General features: G+C 41.4%; 1 protein-coding gene across 1 annotated transcript; it reads right to left on the bottom strand.

Annotated features, from left to right (window-relative positions):
- Positions 1–750: 750 nt before the first annotated feature.
- Positions 751–23,421, bottom strand: cd109 (CD109 molecule). The gene is made up of 33 exons (XM_064339868.1): positions 22,160–23,421; positions 21,570–21,736; positions 21,242–21,270; positions 19,811–20,047; positions 19,552–19,677; positions 18,975–19,014; positions 18,548–18,629; positions 18,152–18,245; positions 17,665–17,779; positions 17,293–17,402; positions 15,882–16,190; positions 15,499–15,600; positions 14,849–14,911; positions 13,811–13,984; positions 13,378–13,530; positions 12,813–12,902; positions 12,641–12,716; positions 11,924–12,026; positions 11,175–11,292; positions 10,181–10,294; positions 9,179–9,394; positions 8,548–8,689; positions 7,615–7,791; positions 7,225–7,306; positions 6,890–7,118; positions 6,632–6,803; positions 6,344–6,534; positions 4,675–4,830; positions 4,151–4,216; positions 3,307–3,449; positions 2,925–3,081; positions 2,158–2,260; positions 751–1,622 (listed from the first exon to the last, which is right to left on the bottom strand). Exons 1-33 carry the CDS (start codon positions 22,225–22,227, stop codon positions 1,435–1,437), a joined length of 4,392 nt encoding a protein of 1,463 aa, XP_064195938.1. The 5' UTR covers positions 22,228–23,421; the 3' UTR covers positions 751–1,434.
- Positions 23,422–23,485: the final 64 nt, after the last annotated feature.

Raw genomic sequence — 23,485 nt, 5'->3', positions numbered from 1 at the left:
TGGCACACAGTGATGGTATGCAACCAGGTTGTGTGTAAAAAAAAAAACTGGGCAACTTTTCATTATGGGATATACTGTAGAACAAATAGAGGAACGTTTCCATGCACTGTTTCCATGGTGATACATGCATAAGAACAGCGGACCATGGGTCCAAACGAAGCTCCACACGGGATGGGCAGGATCTCTGTTCTTCTGCCGCTGAAGCAGGCATAAGCTCCCCATAATCACCACAGCTTTGAAGTCGTAAAGGAGTTTTCACTCTCTTCCTGTCTCTTCCTTGCTTGAGTCTCATTCACTTTGCCAGTTGAAGCTTTGATACTTTTGCAATAAAACCAAAAGGACGGCACTGGCATGATTTATGCAAGCCCTTAAAAGTGATTCAAACGGCGCTGCATCCAGATCGACCTTCTGCTCAGGACGGAAAAGAGCCAGGAGAGGGTTCGCCCCACGGGCTGCACGTGTCACAGCAGACTGATAAACGTTGGACAACGTGAACCGCTTTGGCAGTTGGGTTTATAGCACACGCAGAATAAATCAAATTTCATTGTTTACCACCTCTGGGAACCACGCCTGGCAGATATTGTAAAAAAAAAAAGAAGAAAAAAAGAAGCTTTGCTGACAGTCAGAGTCTACTGCTACGTGGCCAAACGTTTAAACCTGGATTCCATAGCAAGCCCGCTGCTCAAAAAAAACAATTCTGACAGAAGGAAGCTTTCATGTGGTGTGTTTATCTTCATAAAGCCACATTGTTTTTCCCCCCATTACATTCAACATTACATATTCTTCACATTCGCAATAAGGGAGAAAGCTTCAGGTACCTTTCAAAGATCTTTTCCCTGCCTTGACATATTTTTATCCAACAAGAGTCTTTTAGATTAGGTTTTACTTCCTATCTGTTTATTTATTGTGCTAGTCAAGATGTTAACATGCTTCATTCATTGTTCCGAAGAATATTCATTGCAATATACATTTAATGAAAGTGCTGAGGTCTCAACAATAAATCATGAAATAAATCATAAAATCCAATAAATCATAAAATCTGTGCAAAAGCAGTTATCTAACGCTGGCTCTTAATGATCACCAATAAATGTAAAAAGAACAAAAAACAACCCTAATTAGAAAAATTAAAATTTTTAAAGTATAAACATGTAAATGTGTATTTCCACTGAAAAAAAATGATATGCAAATTATTTAGACATAAATGTATGTGTATAAAATGACCTTCTATATTACATCTTACAAACAAATCTGATCACAAAATTTACAAATATCTCCAGTGCAAGTAATTGAAACAGCTACAAAAACCAAACAGACTATATAAACATACATAGTCGACCGATTGAACAAATGTTAGACCTAAGCTGTTCTCCGTTCTGTAAAATCACAGGTACCACTCACACAGTAAAAGGTATATAAATACCGCCCTCCTTCCCATTAAAAGGCAGAGACGAGGGAGAGGAGAAGCAATGCTGCGCTGACGTAGGCCGCGCCCTGTGTGAGGGAGGGGCCGCCCGACACTTGGGCGCCCCGCCCGCCGCACTGACTGCAGTCGGCCCCGCAGAAGGAGCAGGCGGCCATCTTCCGCAGGGCCTCGGAGTTGTACGTCCTCTCAGCCTTCCTAACTGGAACGGGAAATGGGAGAAAGCGTCACAGGATCGCAGGCTACAATTGTCTGCTTTGCTTTGAGCGACCGTGCCCCAGAAAAATGAATAACACCAACAACAACAAAAAAAGTTAAACGATCACCCTGGAAACATGATAGTTCATTGAAAGAAAAACATTCTGTCCCAACTGGCTCCTTGGCCTAGAAAAGCTGGCTCCTTGGCCTTGAAAAGCATTAAAACCAAAGACAGAGGTGTATAGATAAAAGAATAGGCCACAACAGAGATAACAGCTGTATAGGCTATGTTAAATGGCAACTGTCAAAAAGGAAGATGAGAAAAATTCCTCTATTGTTATATGTTAACAATGGAATTTTCTGCTCTGTTGTGCGTCAGCACAAATACAGAACAGACAACGTTATAATGCCTTCCATGTTCAGCTAGCTGGTAACATGTCTCCACTCCTGTGATCTTTCTTTGGCAACGTTTGATGCAGCTTGTTACCGTTATGGTGTTTTTTGAAACGATAGGGAACAGAGCATTTTACGGAACTTACGAGGCTCGTAGTAGTCATAAACGAGGACCACAGCATCCTGAACATGTGCCACTTTGAAGTCCCTCATCGTTGGGATGTGGACACACACTGGCGAATGGCTCATCTATGAATGGTTAACACAAAGGGTCATTAGGCAGACCGAAGGCTTTCAGCGGTCATCAGAACCGTTTGACCCGATCTCAAATCTCTGAAGAACGTGTTGAAATGCACATCATATACACATCACAGCACATCATATAGCACAGTGTTACATATTATCCAGTCTATAGGTAATCAGAGCACTAGATACAATTTAGTTAGGAAAATGGCGACCATTCTTGGGCTGAACAGCCTGTTCTCTTCATTAGAAGAGGTGGCACTGCAGTATAATGGGTAAGGAGCTGGTCTTGTAACTTAAAGGTCACAGTTTTGTTTCCTGGGGAGGACACTGCTGTTGTACCCTCGAGCAAGGCATTTATCATGCATTGCTTCAGTATATACCCAGCTGTATATATAGATGCAATGTAAATGCTACTGTATGAATAATTTGTGGAAGTTGCTCTGGATAAAAGCGTCTGCTAAATGCCTGTAATGTAATGTAATGTTATGTATGTTATTTTGTGTTATATAAATTGAGTACTTCATCAGAGTATCTTGCTTCTGCACCTCTACTGTGCACCCTACACTGTACCAAGACACAGCATGTCTCACTGCTTCAGATCCATAAGAACTCAAGCAAGGAAAAAAAGAGGACGCGATCTGCTCGGAAGGGAAACACGTTCACGTACTGAATCCAAGTAAAGCAGGACGCTTCCTGCGGATGTTTCCACTTTCTTAACGAGGTCGCCGGTCTTGACTCCCTCCTGAGCGAGGACAAACCCACTGAGCAGCCCCACATCCATCAAAACCATGCCCGTCCGATTAATGCCAGCGTTTTCCAACAGCCTGAAAGAGAAGAGAAACGCGTTTGCGAATGTAGCCACAGAGATACAAGGCACCAGTTGATTAAACAAATGGAAGAGCAGCCTGTTCACAGATTGATCAGAAGAGAACTTGCTAGAAAAGTTTTTTTTTATTATTTTTTTATTTATTTTTTTTTTATTGTCTCTGTATGGGGGCCAGATGATGAAAGTATTTTTAATGTCAGCATAAGTCAGCGTGTAGAGGCACCTCGTGCACACGACGATGGTGAAGTGGTCCATGTTCCCCGCATCGGCGGTGATATCCACGGAAAGATCAAAAGCTTCCTGTCCTGCAATTTCTCTGGGTCTCCGTGACAACCATTCGCTCTCCAAGTTGTAGAAGACGTTCAGCTGTTTTTCAAAGGAGTAATTAAATGCCACGCTTCACAGCAGTAGCTTTCTGGAGAAGACTGCATCAACATGACTAACATGCAACTGTTAAAGGGATATACAACAATATCCACAAAGGAAAGGGTATAAGGATATCGCAGAGAGAAAGACAGAGTAGAGAGACACAGAGAGACTGAGAGAGAGAGATTGGGGGGGGGCTCAACCTGGACACCAACCAAAAATTCAACCATAGTGCATCACAGGAGAAACTGAAAACAGGATGTTTAAGGCCATTTATAAGAGACTACAACGGTTCAATTAAGATTTAAGATATACTTTTTATTGAACCCCGTGGGGTAATTTGTCCTCTGCATTTGACCCATCCTAGTTACTTAGTAGCAGGAAGGTAGTAGTAAAAGAAGTAGAAGTTATTATGAGACCCTTTAGTAAGATGTATCCAAACAATATGGAGACAATGGTGACTGTATTCCAAACATTAATGGCTTAGCTTAACTTGAAAGAGCAAACATTTTTCCCGTTAGGGTGTGTTTTTGCATACTTTGTTTTGTCCTGAGTGAGTTTTCTGTAGCACACAGGAAGCAAACTTATCATGCACACATGCAGAATGTTGGTTTTTATACACAAAATTGACAATTAAAATCTCTTTGGCAATGGTTATTTCAGAGGTGCTCAATTACAGAACAGTTGCTTATGGGAAGTACCTGAAAAAGGGCAAATCCTCGTCCCTCAGCAAAGACCTGAATGTGGATATCTCCCTCTGCTTCAATCTGAAAAGTACAAAACTCTGTTAAACCTGATTTGGAATGGGAAATCACTACTATTACATTAGATTTGATTGTATTTGAACAGCTTCAGCCTTCCCAGATGCGGCTTTGGCATCATATACGCAACTACAAAACTCATGGTGTATACAAACTGCACTTCACTGCACAATGCAGTGATACAACATTCCAGTTATACGGGTACTGCCATAGTCTGGATGTCATCATGGTCATAAATTGATGGCGTGGGTACAACTCAACAGCCCCACATTGTCACCTTCTTTTCAAGAAACTATAAGTAAATGTCCCATAATTCATTGTGCTTTCATTTTTCACAACAGAGGTTAATGGCAGGGATGGGTTTGATTCAAAGAAAAACTGAAATATTCCTCCTTAAGGCATAATAAAAATCTGCGGTTCGACACATTTTTGTGAACGGCGCAAGGTTTTCGGGGAGAAGTCACCTCCTTGTTCTGGCTGAGCAGGTAATTGGTGGAGTCGACCCGAAATCTGGCCTCCGTGCCGGACGGTGTGCGGACCACTTCCACGGCCAGGTCGATGGCTGCTGAGCCGCTCATGCCGGCATACCAGGACAGGGCCTCCAGAGCGACGATCGTGTCCTGGAAAGGGGGAGGGAGTTCGGCGGGAGAAAAACCACCGGCGCGGTTTGAAAAAAGGCAACGCTCCAAACCAACAGCTGCAAGGAATTACAAAAGGTGGAAGACCACACAAAAAGGACTCGGGATTCAGACAGACCGTGAAGAACGAGGCACGACCCCTTTCTCAACCTCAGGCAAAGTCAACAACGCGAGCCACGTCGGTTCCCTGTATTACGAAGAAACCATCGGCGATCCCAAAGCAACAATTTGATTGAAGACTGAACGCTTAGAACAGACAGCTAAGCCGGACATGGTGACGATTAGCTTAGGGTGAGGCAATGTATTGCGAGCAGGTGGACATGTCGGCGATGGTGGCGCGCCACATGCATCCAGCTGCATGCTTTTACCGCGTCGCATGGAAGGGATTAGCCCTTCCGGACGCATGCAATGGGCTGGAATCGCATCCATGTCTGTCGCAGCAGATGCAACCCTCAAAAATAAAAGGGCTTTAATCCGCGTCTCTGCCCAGCGCGGTCCGTCACGGAACTGCACCAGAGACAGCAGCTGTTCCGTCTCTGACCGCCGCTGTTCCCCCCCCCCCAAGAGCACGGGTCCAGGAGAAAACATCCACAGTGAGTTAGTCGACCTGGAATCTGGAGCGCAGCTTTGAATTTCTGAGTCATATCAGTTCGTATCATACCGCATTAGTTTTTCCCCCTCGTTCGGTTTTATTAACGGGAACTGAGAGCAAGATCTGAACTTCATTTCTGATTTGATAAGTTTTTTTCGTGTACGCGCCAAAGATTTTCTCCATTAGATTAGAGCTTAAGGACAACAATACAGGACTCAATACAGCTGGACACAGAGCCAAGCCAGCTAACACCACCATGATAAAAGTACAGAAGTAAAACAGGGACAAAGTTCTAGCCAAGCCAAAGGCAGGGTATGCCCTACACCAAAGCTTCTCAGACGCAGCTCCTAGGTCCATGAAAGACTCCCAAACAAAATTCAGTAATTATTTTTCCTCTTAACAATATTTGTTTGTTGTACATTTTCAGATTCAATCTGCATCTGATGTTGATATAAAAATACTGTACTCGTACAGGAGTGCCCAATCTCATCTGACAAGGGCTGGTGTGGGTTTAGGGTTTTGTGTTCGCTCAGCACTTAGGTCTTGACTGAAGACCATGATTAGTTAATTAGGTGTGGTAGTGCTGGGCTAAATCAAAAACTCAACATCAGCTTTTTTCGGATAAGATTGGTGACCCCTGTATTGGCATATTAAATTTCCACTGTGGTCTGCCATGGGTGTTGGATACCAGTTTGAAATGCTACCCATTTTATTGAGGTCCCTAGTCACCAGCTCCACCAACTGAAAAACGAATAGTAACCTAACTGACTGGATCTGGTCTAAAACTCTGAGATGGAACCCTGAGCTATCTCCTGCTCCGTATAAGTACACTGCATAGCACAGTCACACATGTACCACAACAGACTGATAGCCTTTTCATAAGACAGAAAATGACAGCCATACCTGTGTGGAGCCGTAACCTCCCAGATGGTTTCTCTGTACGATCAGCCACTTCATCAGCGGGATGGCCTGATCCACCATGGCCAGTTTGAACAGGGTGAGCAGCACGTAGGCGGCCATCTCGATGCCCGAGGAGCGCGGCTGCCACGACTCCGACAGCCCGGAGCTCGAGGACCTCCAGGACATCACGTTATCTGGAGGGGTAAAAATGTGGAAAGTTCCTCATATAATCTGCTAAATAAAAGCTCCTAAGATTTATATAGTAGTCATGTCCCTAGATTGGGCCAGTACCGTGTATATCGGCTCTGTTAATCAGCTCAGTCAGGGCTGTGTTGGCGCTGGAGTGGTTTGTCAGAGACAGAGCGTACGCCACCAGACACAGGCTGTAGTTACTGGAGATTCCAGACGCCAGCTTGACCTCCAGAAAAGCTAACGCTTTGGACACCGTGTCTTGGTACTGGTTCTGAAAGAAAACAACAGGATGTTGGAGGAACCGGTCCAGCGGTCCTCTGAGACTGGACAGACGAAACGGCGACCGCGGACTCCCACCGTGAAGGTCTGCTCCTCCAGCAGGGCGGTCAGCACGTAGGCTGTCAGCGCGACGGGGCCGTCCAGACCGCCCTGGAGCTCCGTGTGAATGACGCTGCCCGGCTCCAGGAAGGCCCCGTCCGGCCTCTGCTGGTCCGCCAGCCAGGCCGCCGTCCGGGACAGCACGCCCGGGTCGATGGAGATGAACGGACGGGCCTGCAGGAAGCACCTCAGCACGAACGCGGACAGCCTTCGGAGAGGGGTGATAAGAGCGCAAACAGACCGTCGCTGGAGGCCCACTTATGGAAGCTTATCCCCTACGGCGAAACGGGCAAGGATCGAGCGGAGCTACGCACCAAGTGCTCCCAGAGTTATCAAAATCTCCAAAAGCGCTGAAGGAGCCATCTCTTCTCTGGTACGAGAGCTCCTGCTGGTAACCTGCACGGCAACAAGGGCCCGATGTTAATAATAAGTTAATAACATTACCCACTGAATACACTGAATGTCCGTAGGGAAAGGAAATCATATTAGAAAGAACTGCAAGCCTCTTAATATGTCAAAGGGTGCAACTAATAAACAGTGAATTTGAGACAGCACCTATGGCAAAGTCTTCAATGAGAGACAGACCTGTGCATTTTACTAATAGAAAGGTAAAAAGGGATAAAACAGAAAAGTTAAGGCAGATGTTAAGGCAGTAACTTGGTGTTCTTCCTGTGGTTGCTCAGTGCAGGCTTAGCACAGTCTACCTTGCCTCATGAAGGATATGGCCTTGCTGCGGATGTCCTCTGCGGCTTGTCGTATTTTGGTCAGGTACTGAAGTACGTAAATGTTGGGGGCAAAGTGGATCATGTTCTGCTCCCCGCAGCCATAGGGCATCTGAATTAAAGACTCCAGACCTGCGATGGACGGGCCCAGGATGTCACCTACAGGGCCACAGTGCAGAGACAGGAAGCAGCGGCCATGAAAAACAAAATTTCAGACTAAGGCTACTAAGGCTACTACTGAAATGAATGGCTAAATGTGCCCCGGAGCTCAACCACAAAGCCCTTAATAGAGCTTTTTACCCAGCCTAGCCTTTTCAAGAGATCTTCCATTTAGTCCAGTGGTCTTCAGTGATCTACTCATGAGTTCAAACCACTGCTAAGGCATTCGAAAGTGATCTACGATGATTTACTCTGGTGAAACAGATGTCAAACATCTCCCTTAAGTACAGTCGTGTCAGAATTAGTGAGAGCTGCCACCTAAAATAACAAACATGTTTACCAGAGGAGAAACTTCAAACAGCCAGGAGAGGCAGCAAAATGGATGAGCACAACAAACACAACATACTGTATCACTTTACGGCTGGAAGAGTCCTAAGCAAACAACCACACAAGTGTTTGTCATTAAACAGCTATCTGACTGATTACCAAAGCTGTCCCTTTCCATGGGAGTGAATGACTTTAGCATCGCTAAAGGCCAGCATAAATTTTCACATCTGTGTTACAAACCAAAGGGCTCTCACTTCCGCAGTTAGAAAAATGAAATGAATGCTCGGATTCACACAAACACATACATACAAATACAAATACACACACATGCACACACAGGCATTCAAACACTCTCCTGACCGCATGCCTTTTAACAGTGTGTGACGGTCGATTTATACATGAAAAAATAAGACGAATGGTCTCACGTACCGACCACAGCCACTTCAGCCCGCTTGCTGCCATGCACCACATTTGGGGGGAAGGTGAAGACGATCTCCTTGGAGAGGCGATGCTCGGTTGGGGCCAGCTCCAAAAATAAAGATTTTGAGAAGGACCGCGGAATTCCTTCAGGCTGAAGCAAACAAACAGTAAATTTGCAAACCTTGGATTGGACACGTGAATCTGTACACAAGTCCTTTTAAGTTGCAATTTATAAATCACAGACTAACTATAAGATATAAATCACGGATTAACTACATGACAAATAAAAGGTCATTTGATGAAGAAGACATATTTCTCAAGAATTAGTCAGAGAAATTAAAGCTAACACTGGGGTAGTCATTACCAATCATTTTCAGGTTCAAATGTGTAGTGGGGCACTGCTCTTGTACTTAATCAGGATCACAACTGATATATGCCACTGTAGAAGGAGTCTTTTTTAATTCAATCTTTATTTTACCAAAAAGTCCCACTAAGATAAGGAATCTTCTTTGCAAATGAGGCCTGGTCAAAATATGCATTGTGTCATCTTCGACAAGGGCAGCTATTGGCTATTAATATTATTGAATCTATTAATTTTCAAAGTTGCATTTCGCCATCTGATTATAAATCTGCACAGTACCTTGACCAGAACTTTCTGAATAACGGCGTCGGAAGAGATGGAGGAGACGGCTTTCACATAGATGGGCATCTCCCCAAGAATTCTGGGTTTTATGGGAAAGAGAACTGTGGTGCTATCCTGGCTCCTGACGATCACTCTCTGTGTACTGGGCATTGACAGGTCATTGTCAAGGAAGACAAACTCAAAGGACTCACTCTCTGCAACAATCACCATGACCTGTGAGCCGAGATAGAGAGAGGGGAAGACAGAGAATCTGGTGTATGTGTATACAGTATGTGTGTGTGTGTGTGTGTGTGTGTGTGTGTGTGCTCTTTACATTGCTACGATTCATGCTCATGTTTCAAAATAAGTGCATAAACACATGCATTCATCATAAATGAAAAGCCTATGTCCTGAAATACATCAAGTGCAATAGGATCACAATTGGATAAAGTCTCAGGAACGGTTCCCATAAAACACAGAGAGTACATGTGCTGAGTAGAAACCCATCATGTAGCCTGAATCTTAACTGAAGTGCACACAAGCTCGTCTGGATTCCAGTCTCCTGACCCGATGGGCAATGGGACTTAGAACAGCTATAAAGCACAAAGTGATGTCTGATGTAACATGGATAGCATTGGAAAACAAGTGAGCTCCTCAGTTTTTCCACTCAAGTAGGAAGTTACACAGACAAACTAAAAAGCATGTCACAATAAACAAAGCAAAACAAGAGTACTGTCTGTTGCTCCTAAGGTCACGGAATAAAGTTACGAACAGAACAGAATCAGTGCATGAGACATCTGAGTGTCAGAGGACAGAGTCATATGGTGCTTGAAGGGAATGAGTCACAGAAAGGAACTGGTAGGCATCATTAAATATCATTTAAAAAGCCTGTGCCAGTGCGTAGCACATGCATTCCTCATAAATTGAAAGCCTTTTTCCTGAAATATTCAAGTGTGATTCAGGATTTCCTTCAAACGCATTTCTCAGGAGTGGCCACACAGAACGGTGGGATTGGGTCACCTCGAGCTCCTGCGGCAGGTAGTTGAAGAGGTTGACCTCCAGTATCAGCAGCTCCCCTCGGATGATGTAAGGGGGCACATTCAGCGACAGGAAGAAGTCCTGGAAGACGGTAAGCTGAAGAGACACCGGGATTTAGCTCACTCTCCTGGCAGCACGGTCGGACCACACATGACCTTCATACGAGCGCATCATTTCCTGCTCTAGACAAACTCCCTCAGACTCAACACAGGGAACCACATTTTCTGAACAATTGAATATATTTTTCAAACATCGTGAACCGTCAGGCTACAAATAAAATCCCACCGAGCGTTTTTTGGAAAAGATGTGCACAACAGATTGGATTGTTTTGGCTTTCCTCATGTCACCCTGTGGCATATGAGACATCAATCTAACAGGTTTTTATTGTTTAGAATTTTGCTGTTTTTCTTATTTCTGAAGACTTTTAAGGACATCATCCTCACAGTACATCTGTGCTAAAACGCAGTAATGGGTCCTGTTGGCTTTCCATTCCTGACATTTTTTTGCATGTTGACTGCCATGACAAAATTCTAGTACAAACCAGAGCCAAGCACTGAAAGGTTGAATATGAAGGGACAATATGGACAATTTAGGGGAAGATCCAGGTAGGCAGGTGTAATCTCCTGAACATCTCTGGCAACATGCTGCTGAACTTATATACAGTAAAATGCTCAGTGTTAAATCAACTCTTAGAGTACATTTGGTCTATTGCACTTATAGCCGATGTACTCTGTTAGTGTTAGAGTAGAATTAACAATGGATATTTTACTGTGTAGATATTTCTCATTTAACTCTTGCGGGAGGTTCCTGGTACTGTATCTCTGCTGTGCCGAGCCACTTTTACACATTCACCGGCTGGGCACGTAACTCAAATCTGGAAACCCAAAGCAGACGACATGGCTATGCCCTGTTTATCTGCCTGGAAAGCTGTCAACATTAAATGGGCTGTTTGGAAGAGGTGAAAAAGAGGCTGCACCTTTGGTGGGGCACTAACGAGCCCCAGGCCTAGATTGTCTGACATCACGAAAGCTGTAGCAGTCCAGGAAGTAATGCTGTCTGGCACCGTGACAGGGAGACTTGCTGTGGTTGAAGCACTGTGAAATATGAAACGAGAATGTGATTACCCTTTATGTTATAGCCATTATAATACAATAAGACTATTAGATATACTGTACATGGTACAGGTTCTACTGGGCACGTTTGCTCCATAATGTTTGGGACAAAGACATTTATTTCTAGATTTAGCTCTGTACTCAACAAATTAGGACTTGTAATCCAACAATTCACAAGTGGTTGAAGTTCAGATTCTCATCTTTTATTAAAGGTTATTTTTATACAGTTTTCTTTCACCATGCAAATATAAATTACAGCACTTTTCAAACATATTCCCCGCTGCTTCAGGGCACCATAATGTTTGGGACAATCAGGCTTCACAGGTGTTTCAGATTAATCAGGAAACCAAAAAGAAAACAAAAAAAAAACCATAAATACACACAGTAACAAGCCAAAAACAGCATCAAATAAATAATAATAAATAAAAAAGTAATAAATAAAAATAAACCCTAGTCGCAAATCATGAACACATTTTTTTTTACCTATTGTGCATGTGTAAAAGAAAGAGAGATAGATAGATAGAGAGAGAGATAGATAGAGAGAGAAAGAGAGAATATATGACTCATAGTGTGCTTGTGTCTGTATTCCTCTGGCAAGTTTCCTAAACTTCACCTAATGTTAGCGTCAAGCCACAACCAGGTCTCTGGGAATTCCTTTCGCACCCGCGGCTGCTGGCCTGCCACTTCTTCATACTGAAAGGTACTGGGTCCCTCCCCTGCTGTGGAACACACAAGGATCAGCTGTCAGATCTGTTCAGAAAACAGGCTTCAGCTGGGCCTGGATTCACCGAGCAAGGGAACGGAACATAAATCTTCTGGCCGCTCAGCCAAGGTAATTTCCCTTATAAAGATAACCAATCAATTTCATTTGTATAGACTTATACTGGCTTGACTGCCAGATACATTCAGCCGCCAGAGAAAAAAAATGCAATCAGTTCAATCATTTAAGATTCAACACAAGAAGAGGCAATAAAATCATTTAATTATGGATTCAATTATCCCAAATAATTTGTAATAACTGATTGAGTACAGCAAATAACACAAATACAAATATTTAAAAGGTTATCTTCCTTTAAAAACATATTTTTTCTCAATTTTCCAGTGTATTAGAAAAACAAATTAAATTGTGAGTCAGCGTTCTAGACAAATTATGAAAAACTAATTGAATCCGTCAATTACAAGAATTACAATATTTTTTTAAATTATTAGACTGATTTAGATGAATGTGGCAATAAGTGTTTCACTGAGCTAACATAATGAGGAAGGGAGTGATTCAAGGCTATAATAAAAAACTTATACTTGATATGAATGGAAGATAAAAGATACTTACGGAACATGGGTATGTATTGCATGTCGTCCTTCACTTCAACTAGCAAGGCATCTGTTAAAACCATCAGGTTACAGGCCTGGGGATTGAAAACCAAATCCCAATGCCAATCCACAAAACAAACAAATCAGTTGATTGTCCAGATAAGCTGTTCCGCTCTGTGTGTCACCCTTACCTTGAAAACGGAGTATGGGTCACTCCTCATAATTGTCCTCTCAGGAATGCTGACCTTGTCCGTGTTGTATTTAGTCAGTTCATCCAGAACCTGAGACGGCCACACCCCCCAAGAATGCTTTTGTTACCGCTTCTAATGTTACTGGCTAAAACAACCCTGAACAGCACAAAGAAGCCAGCTATGTTTCAACCTGTTAGCTCAGGTTTGAAAACCATATTTTATAGGGCTTCTATAGACACCTAACTGATACTAGGGCAGAAATCTGAGGTTTGTATTTCACGGATGTTACAGTTCATGTTTTCATATCCCAAGAAACATACACTTCTATCCATTTAGTAAAAAGAAAAAAAGGCTAACACAAGTGAAATTAAATCACATAAATGCTATCTGAAGTGTGCATAATCACCTTATTAAAACACATAATGAAAATGATTTTTTAATGAAAGCGAGTTTTAGGGCATTCATAGTGACAGATAGTTTAGAATACATGTTAAGCAGTTAGATTTCACAGTATTTGCATCTTATATTTCGCTCCTTCATTAGAAAGATTTTGGTCTTTATTCACCGCTTCCAATGTGATGTCATTCTCCTGCTTCAGCCACTTGGTGGCCTGGTCAACCACCAGAATTCCCACCAGAGATTCGGGCTCCGTCACGGACACCCCGAGGGTCACCGCTTCTCCCGGCTTCGCTGACGCCTGACTCCAGCTCAGAGACACCTGTCAAACAAAGCCCATCAACGGCGCCACAGTTCAGTTCACGGGCAGGGACTAAAAAAACTGCAATTTACTGGCATCATAACATAGTGAGCGTTTACTCACTGAGCAAAGCGAAACCCATCTCAAGCTAGTAAATAACAGACAGGATTTATCATGCCTTTACCTTGTACATTGATTTATCTATTTACCTATTGATTCACTTTATGTCCCTAAAAGCCAGTATTCCACAGGCAGGGATTAATGTGATAAATGTATCAGATAAATAGCCACGGATAATTACGTTGTTCCTCAGCACTTGGGCGATGGGAATGAGCATTGCGTCATTGACGATCTCTCCATTGGTAAGGACAGTGTACACAACCAGGCAGGCCTGAGGGGCCCAGGACTCATCGGGGGTCAGAGTGAGGGAGGCGGAACTCTTCCCCGCAGCCACCACCTGCCCTTTTGACATAACCTGGGGAAAAACGACATTACCGGTCACTACAGGACAAGGTCATGGAAATGAAGAGGCAGGTGGCTATTGGGCAGAACATGTATGTTATACCTTTCAGCAACCCTATTGTAAAATCTAAAACTTAATCAATAAAAATAAAAATGTTTATTTACATATAAAACTTCTTCTGTATGAATGGGTCATTTAACATTTGATGTATAAAACTGTAGAATTCCTAGATTTTTTTTTTCTTTTTTGTTTTTGTAGAGCAAATAATATAATTGCGGCAGGCTGTGAGCAAGTGTTTGAAAAGCCATGTTTAAAAACACTGCAGAAAATTCCAGAATTGGACTCCAAGTCCAATTTTACAATATTGAATTCCACTAGTCCAAATATACAAAAAAGTTAACTACAAACACATTCAAGGCTTCAAAGAAATTTATTTATAAAAATGTTTTTTTTAAATTAAGGCTCTGGTTCACTTAGCACAATTATCAATTGAATCTATGAGAAAAGTTAAATATTTGATAGAAAATGTCAATATCCATCCCATTAAATTTTTTGTTGTAATAATAAATTATTCAAAATGTCTCATAAAGTGCATGTGGGGTGGGATAGCTGGAAAGTGTGGTTTAGATTCAATCAGATGTGTCTGAACTAATTAGCTGACTGTGTGGGATTATACACAGAGGGCTGTGAATTCATATCCTGGAACACATCTGCCGGTGTAAAATATTAGCTTCTACATGTGTGGGACTCCACAAATAATCTTCTTGTAAATAATTCAGACCATGTGGGCCTTTGAGGATTGTGTCAATTCAACATCAGTAAAAGCATCTGGTGAGCAAAGGGAAAAACAGAACGGACATCCTGTCCAGCACCTACCAAATAGTGCACTTCCGTTAATGGAAAATTGCTCTGTGCAGTCAGCCGCAAAGGGACTCCAACCTAAAACGAATCGATATTAATCAACACAATATGCATTTACTCACATCAGGTGCTTTGCGCAATGTGCGCTTTACACAATGTGGTTTCTGCAATGCAAGGCACTTCGTGATTTCCTAGGGTGTCTTGCTATAGCAGAGATTTACTAAAAGCTTTTGGAAGAACACAAGCCTTGTGAAAAACCCTTGCATGTGTTGGGATTCCCAGAGGCTTTCCTTGACTAATGCCATGACAAAAGAAAAGACAGTGCTTTTCACACGCATTTTGTAAGCATGATTTATTGCAATGTAGTCCACACATGGTGATTTTCTCTCTGGGTAGAGGGAAGTTTGGAGATTACAAAAGTTTTTTGATGTCATTTCCACAGTTACAGTGAGGAAACAGCGTTTTTTTTCATATGGGACAGTAAGTTTGAGAAATCACACATAGTTTACGTGCTCAACCACAATTAATGTACCTTGAGGATATCCTTCTCACCCACACCTGATTTACTTTCTTACCCATACCTAATTTAAGGACATGCTTCACAACACACCTCATTTAACCGTTCATCGACACCTGATGTACCTGCTAAATCACACCTGACTTACCTGTGTAGGAGAATGGTCCCTGCGGATCTGGATGTATGATTTACTGGGAGAAAAGTAGCTGCCATACAGCGCCAAGGATGCTGTGTTGTCCTGGAACCTTGCCTGAAATCACCCCAAATAACCATAATTGAGAACAGAGTTATCTACAAACTTAGAATGAGAGGTTACATTACTAAGAGTCCAATAATAATTGAGTCTGAAGTAAGACACAGAATACATAGACCCCGTAGAATTATATAAATATGTTAATACTATAATGCTGGTAGAAAATTAGAGTCGGCAAAAATTCCCAGAAATATTTTGAAAATGCCACAGAGTAATGTTACATTGTGAAGGCGAGTGACCATGTGACATAGCTTCTGGCACCAGTCCACGGTTCATACCTCAATGTGGAGCGTAGCCACGTCATCTGAAAGCTGAATGTGGATGGGAACGACTCCGCTAGCAGGCACAGGGAGGGTCAGGGTCTTGACCACAGGCCCATCTTTCCCTCCGGGCAGAGGGCGTGGATAGACCCGGGCTGGTTTAGTGGGGTCCACGTGGGAGGAGTTTGGGCCCCGGGGCTGGAGCTGGTCCCAGACGTCTTGCCTCCAGCTCCAGGGGCTGTACTTGTGCTGCGTCACGGTCAGGGTCACACTCTGCTTCTGACCCGCCGGGGACAGGGGCTTCATGTCGTATGAGCAGACTTTCAGCTGCAACAGCAAGATACTGTGTTTCTTTGTATTCCCAAGACACTGATGTTCTCTGCTTTTTTAAAGGCACTCTGCACAGGAGAGTCTGCTAAATGGATGTAATGTAATGTCATGCAGACTCGTTCTAAGCAGGACAGAAATTCCGTGGGGATTATTTTTAGTATGGGAAGCCTGGTTTGGGGTCAGTTCCCTTTCAGTTCAGTCAATTGATGAATTGAATTGAAATTCTATTCATGAATTGACAAATATCTACAATATTCCATGAGGATTTTGCAATTAATGAGTTGAATTTCAATGAATTACTGAAGTGTCTGAAGGAAATTGAGCATGACCCTATAGGTAGCACATGCTCAATATCAGATACTTAGTGGGCTCTGCTTCACCAGTAACTCATCTAGGTGGCTTTTTCTCCTGGCAATAGAAACCATTTTCATGGTACCCCTACTCACCAAACACCAAATATACATACTTAATGGCATGTGATTTACCAGCAGTATATCGTCATTTATCCACACATAGCCCATGTGAAAAAAATAGCATTCTGAAGTAGCTATTTTAATGGGATTCTACATAGCAAGCAGTTTATAATGGCTTTTATCGTATGATACACCGACAGATTTCGATAAAGAAAAACAGGGTTTTTTTGCTTGTTTATGTACATGTCGCTATGTTTTAGTACTATGCTTTAGCACTAGCACTATGGAGCCCATGTGTATAGCGCAAAATATAGTTCAGAAATCTAGCATGTGGCAACATACATCTAGCAACCTAGTATCGGAAACCTGATAACCATCAAAAACAACTGAACCAGTAGTGGGAGCATTTGCAAACTTTTCCTTCTCTCTGTTTTACCAAATTAAAAGAATCAAACAAAAATTACCTGCATGACAAACAATTGATGAAACAACTGCAGTAAGCTAGCTAAGCTATATAGCTAACTGTAAGAATCCTTTTTTAGATAGATAACCAGAATTCTCACCTTCCTCTTTGACATTATAATAAGAACTGGTAGATTCTTGTGAGGAAAAATAGGTTCATTATTGTGTCCAAACAAATTGTCTAAATATTTCAGCCTAAATGCAGTTCAGAGGTATGTACTCACTTGTGTTGAGAAATTTAAAGATGGCTTTAATGTGCTGGAATATTCTTGAAATGTTAGCCGAAATTTATTTCTTACAACAGTTACTTCAGTGGTTGTGTTGTACTTCAATCCTTAAACAAAGAAAAAGAACTAATCACTATTTAAATGGAGCAAAATCAACAAGTCGTTCAGGTTATAGTAAATATCAAGAATTGTAAATATCATACTTCCACATAAATACTAAATACTCTTTCAAAGGTATTTTTATATTTTTACATCATCACCACTTTCATTCAGCTAGGTGGAACAAACAACAAATAACAAAAAATTTAAAAAGGATATGAAATTTTGAGTAGTCCACATAAATATGACCAAGCAATTCATTTAGTTTACCTGTCAAGGACTCTGTTACACAGGCTGTGATGGAAATCACTTCCTCGTGTACATTATGCAACGAATACTCATGAAAGTCATCTTTGCTGAAGGTGAAATCGGCGGAGCCATCAATCTGAGAGATCATGTCAATATTATATATTATACAACATTAAATTAGACTATTTCAGATTTCACAATGTCACACTGGGGCTGATTGAAATCAAAACTTTTATCAGAAAATGAAATGAACTCTACATCATTCTATAATGTCACTCTGAAAAGATTATTGTGTGAATAGCAGTCAGATTCAAATGTCAATAACGTGTGTCAAGAGGCGTCACAAAATAGTTCAAATTCAAAAGGCAAGAGCCAAGGGCTCTGTGAAAAATACTCAGTAGTTTCAATGATAAGCACAGGCAGTGGTTGTTTGGTATTCCACAGTGTACTTTAAGAAAGGCCAAGCCACATGTATTTCCTTTCACTGTTTCACAAAGCAAACACTCACCTTCATGGTTTTATTCACACGCATGGGCATACTGTAAATCTCAAATGCAGCTATCACTGTCAACAATCCCTTCACTGGCTTCCCATAAGTGTAGCTGAAAGAGAGGATTGTTTATTTATTTTTAATCATACCCTTTTATTTTCCTGTGCAGCATTTATGCATAAATTCTCATCCAACCAAGAAACAGGTAAAATGTGTGCCATTTAATCAGCCTCATCAAAGCTCCACTCTCCCTTACCTGATTAGAAGTTGTGTCTTGCTATTGTTAAATGTTAAATATCGCATGGTATACCAAAAGCATCACAGGGCATGGGAAAGTACGCATAAATATGTGTGTGTATTAACAATACTGCAGCAGGCGTCATTCACATAATAAAGTCATGAAATATTACTCACTGGGTAAGGACAGTGCCTGTTAGGTCATCTTTATAATAGATTGTCTTGGGAGCTTTGATCTGCACCTCAAACCTGGGAAGCACTAAAGTGGAAAACAGGAAACACAATACGGTATTGACCTCTGTTTATTCTTCCCATAACAACAACTTCTCATATAATGGAACCCGCACAAATTTTATACTGTGTTATCTGATTTGAGGAGAATAGGCTAGAACTCTAGGTGCCAGAATGACAGTATTACCTTTTATAACTTTTCTTTGAATTTAAGAACACAATGAGCTTGCTTATTTAAATTGGTGTAAAAGGTTTTTATTTTGTATCTACCCGAGCCATCGGTTACACCCGTTTTTTGTTGTCTGTCTTTGTTGTGGACAATGCAAGAAGAGCAAGCACTCTGTGCCAATTTTCACATTGAAAACAATCTTACCATAGTAATCCACTGTGAACGTCTTCTCACTCACCACTTCCTGCATGAGGACAGACAGGAAGACAGACATTGCAGACACAGGTTGTTCAGGCACAGTGAAGACCAGAGTCAAGGCCACGCATTTCTGACTTTTATTCCCGCTAATTACAATGAAAAACTGGCTTTGTAGCAGGTTTAAGTCTTCCAGGGAAACACTACATTAGTTCCTCCCGACAAGTAACAAGGACACCATAGGCCCAAATGCCAGTTTTCATTGTTGAGAAATCTAACTTTGAAAGCTGGTGCCAGCTCTCCTGTAGTGCTGTTTGATATGACACAGAAAATGATCACTTTCTTGCATTGGAGGACAGCACAGACTTCAGCTGCAGTGTTCCTTGCACAAGGCGTGAATGGTATTGTGGAACAATTTGGGATCAAATAATAAAGCAAAATAAATCTTCTACTTAAATAAGAATATGCTCAGTTAAAAATCAGCTGGTATGACAAAGTCATCTTGCAAATTGAAGAATAACATAAACCAAACAGGTATTGGCAACAACTAAGTATGTTACATTTAGGAAATGAACACTTAACTTACATCGACTGAAGCTACAATCGTCCACACCCCCAGAGGAGGGTTTTCAGACAGCTGAAACTCTCTGGAAACAACGCCCAAAAAGCCGTCCAATGCCCGCCACTGAAGGATCATGTTTCTCTTCGGATCCTGGCTCGCACAATGCAAAGAAGAGCAGCGTATCAGTCGAGCTTTATGAGAACACAATCCCTGCTCCAGATTCTACATCCCCATTCATCTCTGCTGCTGGTGCAGTCTCGTTATATCCTGTTCACACACCCACCTTAATGACAATATCGACCGGGCTTTTGCAAGGTTTGCCGTCTGGCAAAATGGACACGGTGCGGATTTTCACCGCCTGGCCCGGGCTGTAGATGGACTTGTCTGTCTGGATGAAGGTGGAGGTGCTCTTGGGGTTGAAGAGCAGAAAGCTTGTATTGGTGAACACCAAGCTGTCGCCGACATAACCCTTAACCACCAGCTGGTAGGGGGAGGAATAATGTATGGCGCTGTCCGGAATCTGAGGAATTGCAAGAAACAAATTTTTAAAAAACAAAAGTGCCAGGATAAAAATGTACAGCACTGCTGTAGGTACAGTAACTGCCCCTTGCTCACATTAGTTACCCAGGCAACCGCGGGGCTATCGGGTTCAGTGCTGTGTTGTTGACTTTGTGATATTCACATGAGACCTGCTACTTTGTGCTGTCCACGCTCTAACCTACAATAGAATAATTTGATCTAAGGAGGTCAGGAGGATGATATGTTTCTGGATTTAAGCTAAAATATGCCACCTGATCCAGACCTGTGACTACGTATGAACAAGTGTTTATGATCCAGTCCCGAGCATTCTGGTGCACACTCATTACTGCTTCCTGCCATTTCTGCCAGGAAGGGGGATTGCTTAAGGGTCTCAAACATGTGACCTCCCTGCCCCGGACCTCATAAGCGACCTCACGCATCTTCTCTTTAGCAAAACCACCTAATTCAGTTACCAAATTTCTCAACAGTTCACAAACACAGCAAGCTGTTAAACTATAGACGAATACTTGATGTTATAAGAGCAGATTAGATTGTAAATTGTGATTATTTACACACTGATGGCATGCCTGTTCATGAATACTACTTTACATTATGGGCAGACCCTATCAACCCTTATCAACCCATCTGAATGGAAAAGGAGCAGACACATTATGAGGCCAAAACAGACATCTGTGGCAGAGAATCTCCATGTTTTACAGTGAGGTTTTCATTCATGTTCATTTCTAGAATGTATAATGTGCAGTTTATTATTCCCTCTGACATTAAGCATTTAAAATGCCACATACCAAATATTGTGCCAATTTGGTTTTAACTACTGAACAGTCACTGTCCTATTTATATAAAACTCTTGACAGTTAAGCACGTTTAGCTTTTGGAAGATGGCAACTGCTGGATTTATGTGGTAAACATAAAATTGGTTGTAAGCTGATTTAGAAGGTAGTGACCACCAATGACCATACATAATAGCATTCATAATACGTATAACATAGCAATACATCTCCTGTTGGTATATTTCAGCATAGATTCATCATTTTAAGTTGATCCAGACTGCAGTGAATGAAATTAAATTCCTGAGGAATCCTAAAAAAAAAAAAAATTTTAAATGAATTGTCATCACTGTTGTGGAGAGTCACAATTTGCATACCTTTGTTCATAGGATACAAATCATACTTACAGGAGGGAGAACCTGACGGCCAGTTGAACCTTTAAACAAAACAATGAAATAGCATATGAGAAATAAATGGAGTTTTTTTTTTTTGTTTTTAAAAACTGATTCTGATTAACCAGCTTAACATCTTAAAAAATACAAATGAAATGTTTTCACAGCAACAATTCGGTGATATTAGAACTGTTACAGTGAGAATGATTATCACTGTAATTGTGTCTGGACAGCCCATTGTAGTCCAAATTATCGGAACCTACTATTGGCTAACACTAAAGGTTATTAAAAAAAGAACACATGGCAAAAGTAACCCCCAGCCTTTGACTCAGCCCCAGTTTACCTCCTTGAAAAAGACTTTCCGCACTGACCACACTGGTGTTGCCATTGACAATTTCTGAGGTGACCCTGACCGGAGATTTGGTAAGGACAGTGACTGACAGGGAGGTGGGAATTCTGGGCCGCAGAACTCTTGGAGCTGAGATCAGATAGGAAGGGTTTTGCTTGGGACTAAGTGTAAATGAGAGAAAGAGAGACAGATAGCAGGAGACATAGAAGGAAATACGAAAGGTATTGAAATATTTAACATACAAATTGCTCAGGAATTTGCTTTACCAAGATACATATTTGAGAATTCTGTCTGACACAATATTGCCTCAGGAACAACATGAATTTGATTTCAAGTTTACCCTCACATAATTTAGCCAGCCATTTTAATATTGGTTACGTCTATCAAATATAGTCAACATATGATAACTTTTTCTGAACACAATGTTGGTGAACACAGGTATTGTAATCAATCACTGCATACTTCACAAATATGAGCCCTTCTTGATAATTCATATAATAAAGACATTTGGCTCTTTCATACTACCTATGGATACATATTATATAAAGCAAGACAATGACTGAGCAAAAGACATCTTACAATACCTTGACGTTTGTGCTCCGCAATAAACAAAAAGAATCCCGCAAATGGCAATAACCTGAAGCCACTCCATATCTACAGCTATACAACTCCAAACTACGGAGCGAGGGAAATCCTGGTGAAGGTCTTTACACCCATTCTATTATAACTCCACCTACAGAGCCCCAAGAGACCACAGCATTTCCTACAAACTTCCAGGCATATCAAATTCAATCCAGTCATAAGGATCCATGACATGTGCCCCAATCCACATTTCTGCTTAAATAACCTTGAATTTAAAAAAAATGTATTGTGCACTTTCTCTGAAATGAGAAAACAATGCAGAAATATGCACATGGTAAGTATATTGTGATAAAGTATCACAATACTAGTACTACAGTGATGCACAAACCAGTGTAGCAATGGTAACATGTTCATAGGCGCAATACAATAGTATAATTACTACTGTATATTAATATACTGACACAATATTTCAGTGGAAAAATTGTACAAATAAAAATAAGGGGAGGAACTTCAAAGGCTATATGGGCCTGAAATCCAAGTGAGGATCATGGGATTTAAATGCAAGTGAGGGTCATGTCTTTTACAGTCTCTCCACTAGATGGCAGAAAACAATATTTTATAGAAGACTCCCAACAGAGGTCCAGACAGATGTAAAACTCATTCCACCATCCAAATGGATTGAGCACCTTTAACAGGATGATTGAGCACCAGAATTGCCAACTAGGAACTTCATTCCAGATTACAAACATATACAAAGGCCTCTACTAACAACAAATGGAAGATATCCTACGTTCATACACAGGCAGATTTGATTTTTACGTTGGAACTAACAATACCCTTTTCCATACTTGCATAAACAACAACTGTTATTTTGGGAAAAAGATATATGCGTAAGTGTGTCTTTCCTTGGGAGAAAATCATATCTGCCTATGGGACGAAGCACTTGTTCAGAAAGTTTTCCAAGAGCATGAAATGATGATATTGTGACCGATCGTGCTAAAGAGGGTAAAAGCTTTGGCAAGAGTTCATTCTATAGTTATGTGAAACCGGACTCCTGGGTAGCATATTTTACAAATCTGAAATTTGACAGGTAGTATGCACTTCCTTCACACTCCGATCCTTGCAAATATTGGACATTTTATTTTTTTCTCCTGTAAATGTATACAAGAAAAATACTGTTAACTGCCACACAAATGTTGACAACATGAAAAAACAAGCTGACATTCAATTTACTTTCTCACTGTAGCTTTTACTCAAGTACTCAGCTTTTTATTTCTGAAACATCTAGCCAACAGTTTCAGTGGTGAATAAACACACACACAGATATG

The sequence above is a fragment of the Anguilla rostrata genome, chromosome 6 (genome assembly GCF_018555375.3).
Source record: "Anguilla rostrata isolate EN2019 chromosome 6, ASM1855537v3, whole genome shotgun sequence".
Lineage (NCBI taxonomy): Eukaryota > Metazoa > Chordata > Actinopteri > Anguilliformes > Anguillidae > Anguilla > Anguilla rostrata.
Note: the sequence above shows the minus strand (reverse complement) of the source record. Positions and strands in the feature narration are given on the sequence as shown.

Bases quoted from the DNA above. Each gene is read 5' to 3' on its own strand.
- cd109 (XM_064339868.1), bottom strand. From the start codon at position 22,227: ATGGAGTGGCTTCAGGTTATTGCCATTTGCGGGATTCTTTTTGTTTAT. The intron at 21,271-21,569 runs GTAAACTGGGGC...TTTTGTTTAAAG, and splicing joins GGAAAGTCTTTTTCAAGGAG to GTTCAACTGGCCGTCAGGTT. The intron at 18,630-18,974 runs GTAAGATTGTTT...TTTCCACTTTAG, and splicing joins GTTCACAGTGGATTACTATG to TGCTTCCCAGGTTTGAGGTG.